The sequence below is a fragment of the Thecamonas trahens genome (assembly GCF_000142905.1).
Source record: "Thecamonas trahens ATCC 50062 unplaced genomic scaffold supercont1.24, whole genome shotgun sequence".
In the NCBI taxonomy this organism is placed as follows: Eukaryota; order Apusomonadida; family Apusomonadidae; genus Thecamonas; species Thecamonas trahens.
Window position 1 is genome coordinate 43,727 of NW_013657656.1, and position 16,914 is coordinate 60,640.

General features: G+C 63.6%; 7 protein-coding genes across 7 annotated transcripts in view; 5 read left to right on the plus strand and 2 right to left on the minus strand.

Moving 5' to 3' along the window:
• The window catches only part of AMSG_05528 (CK1/CK1/CK1-D protein kinase), a gene marked incomplete at its 5' end in the record, with an annotated part of 6,147 nt that extends 4,948 nt beyond the window's left edge, over positions 1-1,199 (plus strand). Inside the window, one exon of the mRNA XM_013902173.1 lies at positions 22-1,199. Coding sequence (XP_013757627.1) covers positions 22-1,140 — 1,119 coding nt within the window. The 3' untranslated portion in view covers positions 1,141-1,199. The remainder of the gene's footprint in view (positions 1-21) is intronic.
• Positions 1,200-1,314: 115 nt separating this feature from the next.
• AMSG_05529 (uncharacterized protein) lies at positions 1,315-4,074 on the plus strand (the record flags this gene model as incomplete). The annotated part of the gene is made up of 2 exons (XM_013902174.1): positions 1,315-1,636; positions 1,681-4,074. The coding sequence occupies 2 exons, from the start codon at positions 1,315-1,317 to the stop codon at positions 3,708-3,710; spliced, it is 2,352 nt and encodes a 783-aa protein (XP_013757628.1). The 3' UTR covers positions 3,711-4,074.
• A 119-nt stretch (positions 4,075-4,193) lies between these two features.
• AMSG_05530 (uncharacterized protein) lies at positions 4,194-4,831 on the minus strand (the record flags this gene model as incomplete). The annotated part of the gene is made up of 2 exons (XM_013902175.1): positions 4,194-4,633; positions 4,660-4,831. The coding sequence occupies 2 exons, from the start codon at positions 4,829-4,831 to the stop codon at positions 4,194-4,196; spliced, it is 612 nt and encodes a 203-aa protein (XP_013757629.1).
• A 553-nt stretch (positions 4,832-5,384) lies between these two features.
• On the plus strand, positions 5,385-6,236 carry AMSG_05531 (uncharacterized protein; the record flags this gene model as incomplete). Its single annotated transcript, XM_013902176.1, has 2 exons — positions 5,385-5,526; positions 5,638-6,236. The coding sequence occupies 2 exons, from the start codon at positions 5,385-5,387 to the stop codon at positions 6,234-6,236; spliced, it is 741 nt and encodes a 246-aa protein (XP_013757630.1).
• Positions 6,237-8,291: 2,055 nt separating this feature from the next.
• AMSG_11885 (uncharacterized protein) lies at positions 8,292-13,039 on the plus strand (the record flags this gene model as incomplete). The annotated part of the gene is made up of 9 exons (XM_013902305.1): positions 8,292-8,297; positions 8,557-9,053; positions 9,087-9,756; positions 9,930-10,694; positions 11,187-11,227; positions 11,487-11,576; positions 11,901-12,240; positions 12,415-12,541; positions 12,787-13,039. 9 exons carry the CDS (start codon positions 8,292-8,294, stop codon positions 12,939-12,941), a joined length of 2,691 nt encoding a protein of 896 aa, XP_013757759.1. The 3' UTR covers positions 12,942-13,039.
• Positions 13,040-13,122: 83 nt separating this feature from the next.
• AMSG_05536 (uncharacterized protein) lies at positions 13,123-14,219 on the plus strand (the record flags this gene model as incomplete). The annotated part of the gene is made up of 2 exons (XM_013902177.1): positions 13,123-13,354; positions 13,384-14,219. 2 exons carry the CDS (start codon positions 13,123-13,125, stop codon positions 14,217-14,219), a joined length of 1,068 nt encoding a protein of 355 aa, XP_013757631.1.
• A 25-nt stretch (positions 14,220-14,244) lies between these two features.
• Positions 14,245-15,010, minus strand: AMSG_05537 (uncharacterized protein; the record flags this gene model as incomplete). Its single annotated transcript, XM_013902178.1, has 2 exons — positions 14,245-14,292; positions 14,327-15,010. The coding sequence occupies 2 exons, from the start codon at positions 15,008-15,010 to the stop codon at positions 14,245-14,247; spliced, it is 732 nt and encodes a 243-aa protein (XP_013757632.1).
• Between the last annotated feature and the right edge of the window lie 1,904 nt (positions 15,011-16,914).

Here is a 16,914-nt window from a genome sequence, read left to right on the forward strand (position 1 = left end):
TCCCCCCACACCCACACACAGTACCGACTCGGTCGTAAGATCGGAGCCGGCTCGTTCGGGGACATCTACTCGGGCGTGGACTCGACGAATGGAGAGGAGATTGCCATCAAGCTCGAATCGACAAAGTCGCGCCATGCACAGCTGCTGTACGAGTCCAAGTTGTATCGCATCTTGGCAGGAGGGACGGGCATTCCGTTTGTGAGGTGGTTCGGTGTCGAGGGGGACTACAACGTGATGGTCATGGACTTGTTGGGCCCGTCTCTGGAGGACGTGTTCACCTTTTGCAAGCGAAGCTTCTCCCTCAAGACCATCCTCATGATCGCGGATCAGATGCTCCTCCGTGTCGAGTACCTCCATTGCAAGAACTTTATTCACCGCGACCTCAAGCCCGACAACTTTCTCCTCGGCCTCGGCAAGAAGGGCAACCAGGTGTTCCTCATCGACTTTGGCCTCGCCAAAAAGTACCGCGATCCACGGACACACTTTCACATTCCCTACCGCGAGAACAAGACTCTGACCGGCACCGCCCGCTACGCCTCGATCAACACTCACCTCGGCATCGAGCAGTCGCGCCGCGATGATCTGGAGGCCATCGGCTACATTCTCATGTATTTTAACCGCGGCGCCCTGCCCTGGCAGGGCCTCCGCGCAGACACCAAGAAGCACAAGTATGAGCGCATTTCCGAGAAGAAGATGACTACTCCCGTCGAGCTCCTCTGCAAGGGCCACCCACCGGAGTTTGCCATTTTCCTCAACTACACCCGCTCGCTCCGCTTTGACGACCGCCCCGACTACGGCTACCTGCGCAAGCTCTTCCGCGACCTGTTTCTCGCCCAGGGCTACCGCTACGACTACGTCTACGACTGGACAACACAGCGCAAGGCTACCTCGCCATCGGGCGCTTCGTCCTCGACCGCCTCGCCCGCCGCTGCCTCGCCAGGCAAGTCGGCAAAGGCTGGCAAGTCCAAGCCCGACGCGCCCGACGCCGCCTCTGCCTCACCCGCCCCGCCGCCCTCCTCCGCCCTCAAGTCACCACCCTCAAAGTCCGCCGCCACACGCCTCCGCACCGGCTCGCCCGCCGCCGTCTCCTCCACCAACGCCATTGCCTCGTCCTCTTTTGCCAGCGGCACCAAACAGTAGCTGCTGCCATCCCCCCCACCACCCCCCACCACCCTCGATCAAACCATCCCCTCCCGCCCTGCCCTGCCTCTCATCACCGAACTCGTCCCAACAACTTTGATTTTTGGCCCCCTCCTCCTGCCACCCCCACCCCACCACCCACCCCACCTGTCACCCCCCCCACCCCCCTCGCCCATGACCACCCCTGCTGACATTGCACGCGAGCTGAGTCACCTCCGAGAGATGATGGCTACAGGCCTAGCTGAGCTCCGTTCTGAACTCGCTGCTCTCCGCTCGGCTGACGCCTCGGTCATGTCCCGTCTCGACGCCCTGGAACGTGTCGTCGCTGCACCCCCGTCAGACACGCCGGCTCCGCCATCGACTGCACCCGCTTCAACCCCTGCGCCCGCTCCAACTCCTGCGCATGCCTCACTCCCTCCGGCCGCCGCCGCCGATGACGCCATCCGCCACGCTGCAGAGATCCAGGCCAAGGCGCTGTACGATGAAGCTGATGCCCGTGCTCGCGCACGCAACGCCGAGAGGCACGTCGAGTGTGTCCAGTGCGGCATCGAGTTCTTCCCGGCCTTTGCCACCCCAACGACTGCAAGCACCACGCTCTTCCCTTTACCTCGGTCGGTACACGCTACGTCTACCCGTGCTGCGGCGCCGAGTTCCGCCATGCCCGCGAGGCCGAGTTTTCTCCGGGCTGTGTCCGCAGTGAGCACGCCGAGTTCCACCACAATCGCATCTCCTACCACACGCACACCTCGTGGCTCAGCTCCGTCCGCAAATCTCCGCTCTCTCACGAGTGGTTCCACTTTGCCGTCCCCGATATCGCCTCCGGCTCGCCCAAGTTTGTCGTCGTCGGCACCTCGCGCGCCGGGCGCTCCGCCTCGGACACCACTCCGTCCATCTTTATCGCTGCTGGCCGCGGCCTCGCCTCTTGGGGCTCGCGCATGGCTATGTTCTCTGCCTCGGATCTCGATGCCCTTGTATCTGCCGCTGCTGCGGCAGACACCGAACGAGCCATTGCTCTTACCCTTGCCTCAGAGTCCGGCTCTGACTCTCAGCCGTGGTCCATTTCGGTCAGCATCTCCCGCGCCGCCGGCCCAGCCGCTGGCATTGCCACCTACGTCGTCACTGCTGCTGTCGCCCTGGCCACCCTCACCGAGCCCACCCTCATCACCTTTCCGTTCCAGGTTACCACCGACTCGCCTGCCGACGCCGACGCCGACGCCGACGCCGAAGCCGAAGCCGACACTGGTGATGACGACACCAGCGCCACCATCAACGCTTCCGCATCGTTCATCCCGCTCGCCGATGCACCCTCAGTCTCCAACGCGCCACTTCTGCCGTCTGACAAGCTCGCCAAGCTCGACCACGACGCCCTCGCCGCCTCGATCCCGCCGCCGCTCGTCGATGGCACCCCGATTGCAGACGACCCACCGCCACCGCTCACCATCCACAAGTCTTCCGGCTCGTCCGAGCTCCGCATCAAGGCTGCCGAGGTGAGCGAGGTCAGCCAGAGCCTCGGCTCCGACTCGTTTGTCAACTTTTTCACCATCCCGCTCAAGATTATGAACCCGAGCTCGTCCAAGCTCGCTGTCGTCGATGCCTCCGCCTTTTACCTTGATGCTTCCGGCGCCGCCGTCCCGGTCGAGAGCCTCCAATTTGCCGCCTCGGACGCCGCCACCTGGGAAGACTCGCTCGGCCTCACCCTCGACACTATGGGCGTCGCCCAGATCAAGGCGCGCCTCGGCATCCGAGTTGCCGGCGCCTGCGGGTCAACCTATGCGCTGCGCGCCCGCGCCGCGCCCTCGCTCCCGCAGCCACTTACCCTGCGCCTCCTCGTCGAGGACATCATGGGCGAGGATGTGGCCATCGACGTCGAGTACGCCAACTCGCAACTCGGGCTCATCACCAAGGAGTCGTGGGAAAAGTCCAACTCGCTCGCCGCCCTCGCCTTTGTCTACGCAGACGCCTGCGCTGCCATGACCCGCCACTACGTCGCCATCGCTCGCGCCAACCGTGCCTACGTGCTCGCTACCTCACACAGCACTCGGTTTACCCTCGACGACGCCAAACTCAATGTCATGGCCTTCAACGCCCATTGCACCAACTCCGAGGTCCTCGACTTGCCCAACATGTCGCTCACCTCGGATGAAGCCACCACCGAGTTTGCCGCCCTCGTTCATGACCCGGCTCACCTTGGTCCGGTCTACGGCTTCCGAGTCACGATCACTACCCCCGACATGCGTCGGGTCGAGCACATCGCACTCCCGCCCATCCCGAGCAAGCCCGAGCTGCTCCGCCTCGACTCGTCCTCCATCCAGCGCGGCCAGTACGCCACTTGCGCCTACCACATCAACGAGCTGCACACCGGTGACTGGTTCGCCGTCGTCGTCGCCGGAACCTTGTCCAACAACTCGGCAGGCAGCTTTTGGTACGAGCATCCTGACCCATCCGCTGCGGACAGCGGCACCATCGACTTTGTCGCACCAGACAAGCCCGGCGAGTACCGCCTCCGCTTCTTCCCCAACTCACAGCTCACGACCCACACCGTCGAGTCGGACATCTTTGCTGTCCTGTAACTACTCACTCGTTCAACCCCTCGTTCGCCGGGACGATCCGGCTCGACTGCGCCCGCGAAAGATTGCGCGGCGACGACCGCGAGTCTGTTGTCGGGTTGGCTCGCCGAGCTACCTGACACGACGGGCTAGTTTTGTGGGGTATCGCCACCGCGCTCTCGTCATCAAGGCTGCTGGCACTTGCCTCTGCCTTGTTGACATCGGTGTCGACATCGAGGAGGTCACCACCTCGTCCGAGGTCGAGATCAACGGCGAGGTGCAGTCGGTCAACAACCTGGTTGGCCACTCGATCGAGCCGTACACCGTCCACGAGGAAAACAAATTGTCATGGCGCTCGCCACCAGGGCGAGTACAAGGAGAAAGAGAGGGATAGGGATCATGTGGAGAGTGTAGCAATGGAATGGTGGCAGAGATTGCGTGTAGGCTGGCTTTGGGTGATGTGTGTGGGGAAAGAGATGAGTGGTAGATCGGACAGGTGGTGGCGGATTACAGCCCGACGACCGAAGACGATCCGGGGATGTGGCCCGAGTAGGTGGCCGAGTAGTGGGTGCGGAGGTAGCGCAGGGTGTCAGAGACATGAGCTTGTTGATCGGCACCGAGAAGGTCGGCCACCGGTGGGGCGGAGGCGATGTCCTGAGAGGTACGCTCGACATGAACGTCGACCTCATGCGGGAGCGCGGCGGCAACTGCGGTTGGCTTGCCCATCTTCTCGGAGACTTCGAGCTCAAGGGCGGTGAGGTGCTGGTCTGTGGCAGTGGCGTGACCCTGGCCATCAAACTGGGTAGCGAAGCGATGATCAGCGTACTCACCAGACTGGACAGAGCGGACGTGCTTGGCGCCGGGGACGTGGCCGGCGTAGCCCGCGATGCGGCCCTTGGTGCCGGTGGAAAGTAGCGCACATCGCGATGGCGGAACCGAGACCGGCGCTGGCGGCGCTGATACTCGACATCACCCTTCTCGTACTCGGCACGGAGCTTGGTTCTGGCCAGCTCGGCCTCCTTCTCGTTGGCCACATGTGCTTCGTAGTTGCGAATCCAAGCGCGGGCGATCCGCTCCTCGCGAACAATCGAGTCGCTGAGGATCTGGTCCTCAGCCCATGTCGCCGGAAGATGCCGTCCGCTCATGTTGCTGCAAGTTCAAGCCTTGGATCTCCGCGCACGAAGAGTCTGCAGATCACGAGCTAGTGCGAGTGTGGGCAGTGTGTGCCAGCCGTGCCGAGCCGAGTCAAGCCTTTGTCTGACAGGGACCGTCGGCTTGGTACAGGCAAAGCGTCCAAGTGAGAGCAAGAGGTACCAAGCAAGGCAACAACCAAAGCTCGAGTGCTATACCAGCCGTACGTAGCAGCGCGAGTGTGTAGTCGCTGTCGACTCTGAAGCGATCTCTATGTTCCCGGTCGAGTGCGGTAGTCGGTTGAGTCGAGTGCGAGTACCAACGGTCAAACGGCCACGATGGAAACAATTGGTGGCGAAGCGGACGAGCAGGTCAAAGTGGACGAACGAGGCGAACGGGAAGAACGGGCGAATGGGGCGAATGGGGCGAATGGGGCGAATGGGGGCGAATGGGGGCGAATGGGGCGAACGGGTGATGTAGAAGTGTGCTGGTTGGCATGTCGGTTGCGTGGCGGATACTGGGTAGGGACGGAGAGGGCACCACTCGAGTCTGGGCCTGGTAGTCAGTATGGACGAGGCTCTGGCGGCAGAGGCCGTGAGAAAGACCAACAAGGCGGCGGCGGGAAAGGTTGCTGCTGCGGTCCGCGTTCTGGACTTGTCCATGATGGGCATTGACATCCTGCCTGTTCTGGTTCCACGTCGCGGCGAGAGTGATGACGGTGGTGATGGTGGCGATGGCGATGGTGATAACGATGGCAGTGGCGGTGGGGATAGTCAGCAGGGATCAGTACCTGGCACTCCGCGGAGTGGGCTGGTGGGAGAGGACGGCGAGGGTGAGCAGGGCAAGGAGGTCGACGACGATGACAGCCAGCTGGCGGCGTCAGTCGAGGTCATCAATCTCCATGGAAATGCTCTGACCGCGAGCATGATCGATGCCGGTATCGGCGGCTGGCTGGAGTGGTGCGGTGGGGTGGCGGTTCTTGTTGAGCTCTTTCTCTCGGCCAACTTGCTCGAGAGCGTCCCGGACGTGGTGTGCTCCATCGAGACGCTCGAGACGCTCTCGCTCGCCCACAACGCCATCGCCGAGCTGCCAGACCGCTTGGCTCGATTGGCTAGGTTGCGCAGCTTGGACGTGAGTCACAACAAGCTGGATGCGGTGCCGGCGCGGATCGCGGCGCTGCCTGTACTCAACGAGCTCCGGTGCGATGGCAACACCGGACTCGCCGCCGCGTTGCCGCCTGGCCTGGTCGACGACACCTCAACTGAGGGGCAGACGGCCCTCATTGCATACCTCCGTGGCGACCACGAGCCTGCTGCCACAGTGACTGTCGTCGTGGCGACCGAGAACAACTCGCCTGCTCAACATCGATGCTGGGCGTATGCGCGGTGCTCGTGCAAAGTTGCTGCAGCGTGGAAGTGACCGCTGTCAGAGTCGCTGGCTGGCCAGCGAGCCGAAATGAAAGTTCCTTTTGCCAACGTGGCCTCCTACGGCAAGTTTAACGCACTCATACACTGGACTTAGAGCCGTCTAATCGTCGCTGACCCGTTCGAACTACTCGATCCGACGAGTGTGACGTCGCAAGTCATTGCGACTCGCCAAGCCGCACGAAGATTTCGAGCCAGAAACGCTGTGGCGAAAGGCATCATCTCTCTCTGACCTCACGCGTCGACTAACGCTGCGACCAGCGACAGATTCACACATTGTACGTACTCATAACTCCACCGTTACTCTGCGCATGCCATGAGGAATGAGATGCCTGCAGTTGGCCAGCGTGCTGCTTCCTGCGACAATTGCAAAAACGCAAAACGCGCATGTTCCATTGCAGTTTTTCCCCAAAAAGTGCACACTGAATGAGAGGGCAAAAGCGAGCAACGCAATCATCTTTATTCTGTCGCATCCAACTCACCACAGCTCTCTCTTCAAACACACCCACGCACAATCGCAGACACAGCCACAGCCACAGACACAGGTGCCATGCCATCAAACACTCAGATCAATGCCCAGACCGAGGCCCATCGCATGGGCGAGATGTTCCCGCGCGTCACAAGCTCCCGCATCCGCCACACACCCGACTTTCGCCTGCGGAACGTTATCAATGCCACGCACGACAAGATGCAGAACAACATCCGTCAGATTGCCTCTGCGGACGAGGCTGCGGAGCAGAACGAGGCTGTTGACGCGAAGGCGAAATACTCCGGCCGGACCAAGTTTCTGCACTTCTTGACTGGTCACACAAGCATCGTCATCAACACCGACAGCGACAGCGACAGCGACAGCGACAGCAACAGCGACAACAACAACGACAGCGAGTCGACCTTTGCCTGCTACTCGGACTCGGGTTTGGATTCAAACTGCGTGACACCGGCCATGATGGCGATGTCGGCGGCTTCAAGCAGCGGATCGGACCATGCTCCCGAGGGAGAGCCGGCCATGGGCCTCGAGACTCCCACTGTCCCTGATGGCGGACTTTCGAGCTCAGAGTCGATCTGCAATGCACATGGCGCCCAGGACTCGACCATGTCCACCACCTCTTTCTACTCTGCCTCTTACTCGTCAGCTTTCACGATGAGCGCATACTCTGTGTCATCCTACTCGGCATCGTCCGACTCGTCGTCGTCCGGTGCTGACGACTCGGATCAGGCGCCGCAGTTGCTCTCGATCCCTACAGCGGGCGGGATGCGGGCAAGCAGCAGCTCATCATCCGACGACGCGTGCTCGTCTGGCACCCCACCAGCTCCCTCGCCTTCCGCAGTCAACCCTTCATCGCCATGCCCCGTTCGGGCTGATGGCGGTGAGGCAATGCCAGCGCCATGTGTTGCAGCGGCGTCACCACCGCCACACCGGCACGGAGCGCGCGCCGCTTCGGTGGTTGAGGTGACGGAGACTGCCGAGGTGAACGTCGTGGAGATCAAGCCGCTCGCGACGCGCAAGCGCAAGCGCGTCGCGGATCCTTTCGACCAGTCTGTTGTGGTTAAGAAGCGCCTATCGCTGTATCACTCCTTCTCCTGTAACTCTGCAACTTCCGCTGGCTGGATCTGCGTCCCGGCCTCTGCCCGTGCCGCCGATCTGGAGCAAGTCATCGCCAGCCTTCACAGCCTCCTGGCAAGCAAGCGTGCTGACGAGTCGGCTGCTAGCTGCCTCCTCAGCTTGCGCACTGAGGCCAAGCGCTAAGCGCAAACGTAAACTGCTCAATCCCACTTTATGATTCGGCCGCCATAAGCTTAAACCAGGCGTAAACCGATTGATGCAAGCACACAAACATGCGGCGCGTCTCGCCGGCAACATTCTGTTTAGCCAGAGCTGCCAAGACTTGCGAATTCTCACCCAATCTGCTGCAAGAGGTACGTGTGCAAAAGGTGCGAAAGGCCCGCACCGTGACACGAAATTGATGCCATCTTGAGAATAGTGGCGAGCGACGCGACACCAATACCACCACCACCTTACCGCCAGGACGGGAGGACGCCCCACGCTGTCATGGAGGTATGTCGTGTCGTTCCATGTGTGGCCATGTGTGTGTATGCGTGCGTGTGTGGAGGGGCTGAGTGGCGGGGCGGGAGTTGTTGCGGGGCCGGTGGCCGTGGTGCTGGCGTCCGCAAGGACGGCGTGCCGCCCACGTGGTAGACAGACGGCTCGCACCACCAGGCGATGTGCGACTGACAGCGTTGGGTGGATATGGATGCAGGTCGTGTGGAGAGGAAGGAAGGCGTTCGCCGACAAGGTGGCTTCGGTTGGCGGAGAGCGTGTGCGCAAGATCACCATTGGACTCGGCTCGCCGCCGATGAGTGCTCGGGTGCATATGGAGGCTGTTGACGACAACGCTGTGCGAGTGATGGCAAGCCTCTGTCCGTACCTGACTGCTATCGAGCTGCATGGATGCGACGGCGTGACGAATGCGGGACTCTTGGCGCTGGCTCACGGTGCTGAAATGCTCGAGCGTGTGTCCCTCCCGAGCGGCCGCAACATCACCGCGAAAGGGCTGGCGGCACTCGCGGCCTGCCGCTCGCTGAAGGAGGTCCGGATCTCATGGGCGGAGCACCTTGGTGACGACGCGCTGGAAGCATTGGCAGAGTGCACAAGCTTGACTACTATCTCGCTCGACGCGTGCACAGGGGTGGGCGATGCCGGCGTAGCAGCGTTGGCGAGCGGCTGCGGCTCGGCGCTAACCTCGATTACGCTCTCCGGGTGCGATCAGGTGGCCGACGGAGGCCTGCAGGCGCTTGCAGACGGATGCCCCCGGTTGACAAGCATTGTGGCGTCATCGTGTCCCAGTGTGACTAGCGCGGGCATCATCGCGCTTGCGGACAGCTGTCCTCAGCTCACAGCAGTCGACGTCTCCGACTGCGAGCGTGTCGGGGACGAGGCGCTGGCGGCACTGGCGATCGGGTGTCCCCGCCTCGAGACGCTGCGAGTGGCGATGTGCCCAAGCGTGAGCGCGGCCGGCCTTCGTAAGGTTGTGGATGGGTGCAGCGCACTGCGAGTGCTGGATGTGACCGACTGCGCGCGGATTGACGACGAGGCGCTGGCGGTTCTGGGTGGGTGCCGCGCGCTCGCGCATCTTGACCTTTCCCGCTGCACACAGATCACCGGGTCGGGTCTAGCGGCGCTAGCGCACGGCAGCGCTGCGCTCGCCAAGATCAGCCTGGAAGGATGCACCCAGGTGTGCGACGCAGTGCTTGATGTTGTCGCGCGCTCGCTGCCGTCTGTAACCGCGCTCGATCTGACCGACTGCCACCAAGTGACCGACAACGGCGTCGAGGCGCTCGCCAGTGGGTGTCCGGGCCTGGTGGATGTGAATCTGACGGCGTGCGCCAAGGTGACGGATCAGGGCATCATCTCGGTCGCGGACGGATGCAGCGGGTTGGAGCGGATCTCGTTCCTCCAGTGTCCGCTCGTGACGGACGCCAGCGTTCGCGCGCTACTGGTTCTGAAGCGGATAACCGTCATTGACGCTCGAGACTCGGGTGTGACGCCCACGATGGAGCTGCGACTCGAAAACGATGGTCTATGTGCATTGTAGCGTAGTTAGCGTTGAAAGACTGCCGATCGGCACACTTGTCTTTGAGCCCATTGCTGTCTTTGATGGATGCGAGCACGATGACCGACGCTGATGAGCCGCGGCTTGTCTACACTTTGCCCGTGGTCATTGTGGGCGCGGGCGAGCTCAATTTGGAGACGCTGGACCAGTTCCTGGCAGCGGCCGGAGACGAGCGATGCGGCGCAGTGGACGAGGCGAGCTCGACTCGGCACGGGGAGCGTGTGGCGATTGTGGCTGTAGACGGCGGAATGGATGCAATAGCGCAGGCTCGACCTCATCTGGCGGTTGACGCGCTTGTTGGCGATCTGGACTCTGTTTCCGACGCCGCCGAGTGGAAAGCGGCGGGCGTGCGGGTGGTCGGCTTGACCGAACAGGATACGACCGATTGCCACAAGGTGCTGCGGGTGGTACATGCGCCACTAGCGCTCATGGTCGGGTTCGAGGGGCGGCGGGTGGATCACTTGCTTGCTGCACTGTCTGCAGTGGCTTCGGCGGAGCAGCGAGCGGTCATGGCTGTCGGAACCGACCTTGCCTTTCGCTTGCCGGCCGCGGACAGTGGCGAGTCGTTTGCCATCGACCTGCCGCCGACCACCCGGTTCTCGCTCTTTCCGCTCGGCCATGTCGCCGGGCTGGTATCTACGGGCCTACAGTGGCCGCTTGATGGGATAGTCTTTGCGCCTGCCGGCATGCTCGGCACCTCGAACGCGGTGGTGGCCGGCTCGGACTCGGTTGGCACCTTGGCCCAGGACGACGGCCAGGCGGTCACTGTCCGCATCACCGCGACCGAAGCGACCGGACCAATGCTGGTCATTCTTGGTCTCGCTCACCTCGATGCGGCAATGGTGTCGCTGATGCGAGCAGGTCGTGAGTGCGATGAAGCATAGTGCGCCGCGGAGTAGCCGCGAGTCGACGGCAGCGAAAGGAGGACATGTTGCTCCAGCGGATCAGTAGCGGTGCATTTGTGAGTGTGGGGAAGCGGCAGGTTGGTCTTGACCACGTGGAACGCTCGGCTGGGACGAGGGCGGCCGAGTTGGTTGCGCCAAGGTGGTGTGGGTGAACCAGAGTCGGACGTAAGGGTGCATGGATCAAGAGCATCTCCACCCGTGATGGCCCATGTGTGCACGGTGCGGGGCCATGTATCGCTGGCAGGGGTGCATGGATCAAGAGCATCCACACCCGTGATGGCCCATGTGTGCATAGTGCGGGGCCATGTATCTTTGGCATAATTCGCTGGTCGTGTCCGTTGTGTGCCCCCTCTTTTTGCGGTTAACGCTAACAAGTGTGACGTCTTGTCCCGATCCAGAAGTGCGACACCGTTGCTCACGGCTCACCAGAGCCTGTGCAACCGCCCACACTCGACTACCATGCTTTCTTTGTACGTCTGCACCAGCTACCGACTGCGTCTACTGTCTGCGATATCTGCATCGGTCTGTCTCGTCGTTGCTGGTGTGAGCTGAGGCGTGGGGTTGCCCTCGGCGCGCAAGTCGAGCACGCGCTGCGGCACCTCGCGCTGTTTTCTATTTGCGGCCGACGACACACACGCTCTCTCACAATCACTCACACGCACCACCATGCTTGCGGCCTGCGGTCTGATACTGGGCCTGTGGTCTGATGTTGGGCGCGGAGGATGACAGGTCGGACGCCGCCTCGGCAAATTCATCAGATGCAGATGCAAACGTCGACGAGTACGATAACGCCAGATCGGACGACATGCAGTCCGACTCGTCGAGCTTTACCAGCAACGAGTTTTCGCCAAAATACCCATCGAGTGCGCAAGACTCGGGTCCCGGAACTGGCGTGGTGAGCATGGTTGTCGAGCACTCACAGCCGACTCCGCTGACAGCATCTTCATGGCCGGAACTGCCACACTCTCCACCGCCACCGCCGCCACCACCACCACCGCCGCCGCCAGCGGCGTTGAGCCCCCAAATCTTGGCGATGCCGCCACCGCAGCAAGTTGGGAGCCCTTGGCCGATTGCGTACGAGCGGCATGATGCAAGCGGCAAAGGGAAGGGCAACGTTGGAGCTGGAGGCAGTGGCAGTGGTAGTGGCAGTGGCAAGGACAAGCGCAAGCGTATGCGAAAGGGCAAGAACAAGAGCAAGCGCGGTCAAGAGCAGAAGCAGAAGCATGCACGCGACGCCGATGCCGATGCCGAGGCGGGTGATCGCAGAAGCGTTCCGCACGTACCATCCGCGATGGCGGCGGATCCGGCTGCGATGGCGGCGAAGCCGATCGCAGCTAGCGCGTTCGTCATGGTCGAGCCAGCAGCTGTAGCAGCTGCAGCAGCGTCAACGGCATCAGACGCGTCCTCGTCTGACGAGTCGACATCGTCGGAGAAGCCCCCGCGCAAGCGCACACGGAAGTCGGTGACATCGCGGCGCACTTCAGTACGGCTACGGTGGGGGACGCGCAATGCGCAGGCACAGAAAAGAGATGAAGCACACGAGCGTGCGGAGCGGGCGGCATTGCGGGCGGCGTCGAAGGAAACTGCCACGCGCAAGGGCCGCTCCCGCCGGCGGGCGCCGACAAAGCCCCGGCGTCGAGTGGCACACGTTGAGAAGGATGCGGCGACAGCGCAGGCGCACATGCACCTTCTGAGCGAGATTGCGGGGCCGTACTTTGGCGATTGCGGGCTGGTGCCCGGCGTCGAGATTGCACCCGCGCAGTCGCAGGGCGGGGAGCGGCCGCGTCAGCGATCGCCCATCCCATACCCACCTGCCCAGGCTGCCGCCGATGACGATGCTGAGGAGAGTGATCGGGCGTTGTCGGCCACCAGCGACGCCGTCACCAGTGGCGAGACGAGCGATGGCGATGCCGCCGCGTCATCGTCGGCATCCGCTGAACTGACTACCGGCGCGCCGCTGCCTCAACCCCCGCCCAGGCCTTCACGGGCCTGGGCGACATGTGCCTCCAGACTCGGTCCGATGGACAAGGGGTGATCGGACTCAGCCAGTTCCACATTGCCCCACATCTAGTGCCCAACCTCTCTGTCCCGTTCACGCTCGAGTTCTCTGCGAGCTACCCCAGCGGCCAGCCAGCGTTCTCGTACCGGATCAGCACGCATCCGGCCGCCCACCCCGCGCCCTAATCCGTGATTCCTCTAGCGCCGATCCCCCTCCACTCCATCTCCCACGCGCCATCCCCCCAATCCCCCCCGGATGAACCAAAGACACCAAACCACCAGTGACCGACGCCAGTGACACGCCCACGCCCGACAGCCACGCCCACGCCCACGCCCACGCCCACCCCTCCCCCCTACCTCCCCGGACATGTATCTGGCCCTCCTCGCTCTTCCTACCACATCCCCTCTGCTTGTGGTCACCCTCATCATTGTCGGCTACCTCTTCTCCGTCCGCTACTTTCGGTACACCTGGCAGCGTGAGACCGAGGACATGCCACTCGCACGGTATCGGGCCATGGGTCGACTGGTGGCGCTGTATGACATGCCCACCATTTCCCGAACTGCATCCACCTTTGGCTTTTTTATACCTACGCCGTTCCGTCCATTGCAACGCTGCTCAATGCCACAGCTGAGTTCAAGATCAATGGACAGAAGCGGTATGACGATACGGAGCTGCTGCTGGCTGAAATGGTTGAGCGATGCGTGGAGGTTGGTCGATCAGAGGCTGCTATCGCCAGGCTCAACGTCATCCACGGCGCGTACAACATCTCTGATGATGACTACTTGTTCACGCTGACTTTGTTTGTCGTCCCGGCTGTGCAATGGGTTGCGCGATGGGGCTGGCGCCCCTTTACCGCTAAAGAGGCCGATGCCATCGCGCTGGCCTGGTCCGAGCTCGGCGCCAACATGGGCATGCCTGCTCATCGCCTCCCGCTCGACTACGCGGGTTACCTTCAGATGTTCAACGAGTACACGTCGCCAGACTCGCCCCACTACCGCATCCGCCCGTCAGCAGCCGGCGCCGCTGTCACCCGCGACTCGCTCGAGACTGTCTACACTTGGGTGCCAGCAGCGGTTGTCCCGCTCCTCCGCCCAGCCCTCACCTGGCTCATCCGCGGCTGCCTGCCAAGCGACGTCACGGCCGCCATTGGCCTCGCTCCGGCGGGCCCAACGCATCGCGCGCTCATATCGGGCTTCCTGCACCTCCGCGCCTTTATCATCCGCCACGCTTGTCTGCCGCGTCCGTCGTGGTGGCCGTACGTGGTGACCAGTGGTAAGGTGCTGCCGTCAGGCGCACGCGCTGCCCCGTGCTCGAGGTCCTACCGCGCTACCGGCTACTGCATCGGATCGCTGGGCCCGGCCAAGTTTGCAGCGGCTCCAACGTCCGAGGCGCATCCACCGACTATCCACGCCGCCAATGTGGCGGCGTGGATGGCCCGCCGCGACGCACACTACGGCTGGTGACTCTGGCTCTCGACCGCTGCCGTCGTCATGGTGTGGATTCGCTGCTTGAGGTGCGCAAGGTCGTTGAGCGCGGCTTCGGTACGCTGCAGCGAGCCAAGGGTCTCGACCTCGCGCGCCCGCGACGCCGCGAGCTCCTCGCGCAGCGACACGATCTCGTCCTGCGCCGACTTGAGCAGCTGCCGCAGCTCGTCGCGCTCCTCGCTCACCACCCGCTGCCGTGCCTCGAGTGCGCGCAGCTCGGCTGCGAGCTCATCGCGAGCCTGCATCACAGACGCCGCATTTGCTTGCGCTGCCTCGCGCTCGGCCCGCGCTGCCTTGACCTCATCGTTGGCGGCGTCGATCCCGGCCTGGCACCGCTGCACTTCGGCCTGCGCCCGCACCATGGCGGCCTCGGTCTCGGCCACCCGTGCCTGGGCCACGTCCTTGACATTCTCCGCGTCAGCTACAACGGTAGCCACTTTGTCCGCAGCCTCCTCCGCCGCGGCCTCTGCGGTTGTGGCCCGCGCCTGCGCGGAGGCCTCGCCGTCGCGCGCCACTGCGGCCTCCTCGCGCGCAGCGGCTGCCTCGCGCCGTGCCGCCGCAGCCTCTTCGCGCGCTCGCGACGCCTCCACCTGCGCCTTCACCGCCGCATCCTCGGCTGCCTCGGCCGCCTGCCGCAGCGCGAGCACGTCGGCCGAGAGGACCTTGACCCGCTCCGACGCCGCCGCCGCAATGGCGTCCGCCTCGGCCAGCGCCGTCGACCTCAGCGCCAGCAGCTCGCGCGCATGTGCCAGCTCGTGCCGCAGACCCATGGTCGCACCCATCGCCTCTTCTGCCACCACATCGCCCATCGTCCGCCTAGGCGACAGCGAGCCCAGCCGCAGCGGCGACCGAACCGCCGATGACCGGCGACTCGTCTCGGTCTCCAAGCTATCCCGCGTGCCCGACCACTCTGCCATACCGCCGATGCTAGCACCCCAGTCAGAGAGATGCCAGATCAGTGACCAGTACCACTATGACCACCGGTTGAGCCGCAGATAACGACCGAGAAAGAGACCACACCCGCCAGTGCCGCCAGTGCCCGTCGGTCACCAGTCAGTCACCACCGCCGCCTGTCTGCTGTCACAGCCAAACCACAGTCGAGTCTCACCCGAGCAAAAGACCTACGCGTAGCAAGCGAAAAGACCTCCCACCGATAGCCAACAGAGCCACTATCCACAAACCTGGTTACGGTTTGGGTCAAGTGTCTGTCCCAGCACTTGGCCCCCCCTCACCCCCGCCCGCCCGCCACCAGCCGGCCACCCGCCACTAGTCACCGGTCACCCGCCCGCCACCCGCCGGCCGGCCGCCCGCCACAAGCCACCGGTCACCAGTCACCCGTCCGGTCACCGGTCACCGGTCACCGACCAACCCAGCTGACCCGCCCACCCCACGCCTCACCCCCCTCCATCTCCTCCATCCCCCATCACCCCCATGGACAACCTCCCGCCCCACCTCAGCCGCCACATCTCCTCCACCCCCCCCGCCACCCTCTACACCATCGGCCGAAAAGTTGGCGAGGGTGCCACAGGCGCCGTCTATGCTGCAAGCCCCTCTTCCCCGTCCCTGCCAACCATGGGCAAGAGCCACACAGAGTCCTCGCTGGAGGTCGGCGAGGGCGAGGCCGAGGACAAGGCGGATATGGTGGCAGTCAAAATTGTGCCGCTCAACTCGCCCGATGCCCTCGTCTCGCTCACCAACGAATTGGAGCTGTTGCACTCGCTCGAGCCGCACTCCTCGCTCCTTGCTTACCACGCCGCACATCTCAATCCAAGGGACTCGTCGCTCTGGCTGGTCATGGATCTCTGTCCCGGCGGCTCGCTCGCTGCTGCGCTCGACCTCTTCCGTGGCTGCCACCGGGAGCTCTTCACCGAGCCGGTCATCGCCGCCATCATGGTCCAGCTCCTCTCGGCCCTCGACCACCTACATCGGGCTGGCTGCATCCATCGCGATGTCAAGGCCGACAACATCCTTCTCGCTGCAGACGGCTCCATCAAGCTGGCCGACTTTGGCGTTGCCGCCACACTCAGCCCAGACCTCCCCACCCGCGCCACCTTTACCGGTACTCCCTACTGGATGGCTCCCGAGCTTATCACCGAGGAGCCGTACGCCGCACCCGTCGACATCTGGGCCGCCGCCATCACCGCCATCGAGCTCGCCGACGGCGCGCCACCACACGCCTCAACCAACCCCATGCGCGCCCTCTTCCTCATCCCCCATCTTCCGCCGCCCACGCTCGCAAACCCAGACGGGTTCTCCGCCGACTTTGTCGACTTTCTCGCCACTGCCCTCATCCTAAACCCGGCCCATCGACCGTCCGCCGCGTCTCTCCTTGACCACCCGTTCATTGCCTCTGCTCCGCCGCGCTCTGCTCTCCTCCCCCTCTACGCCCGTGTCATCGCGGCGCGCAACGCGGCCGCAGATGCCACCGCCGCGCAGCTGCGTGCACTCCTCGATGCCCGCCCACAGCATCCTGCCGCGGCCAGACCCCAAGCCACGCCTCTTTCTGCGCCACCGCCGCCGCAACTTCCCGCACCGGCTACCAGCATCCAGGAGCGGCTGCTCGACGAGAACGACGAGCTCCGTGCCCGCCTCCTCGCCGCTTCCCGCGAGATCGAGACCCACAAGGCGGCTGCTGCCGCCGCCGCTGTTCAGGTCTCCGACCTCCGCACCCGCC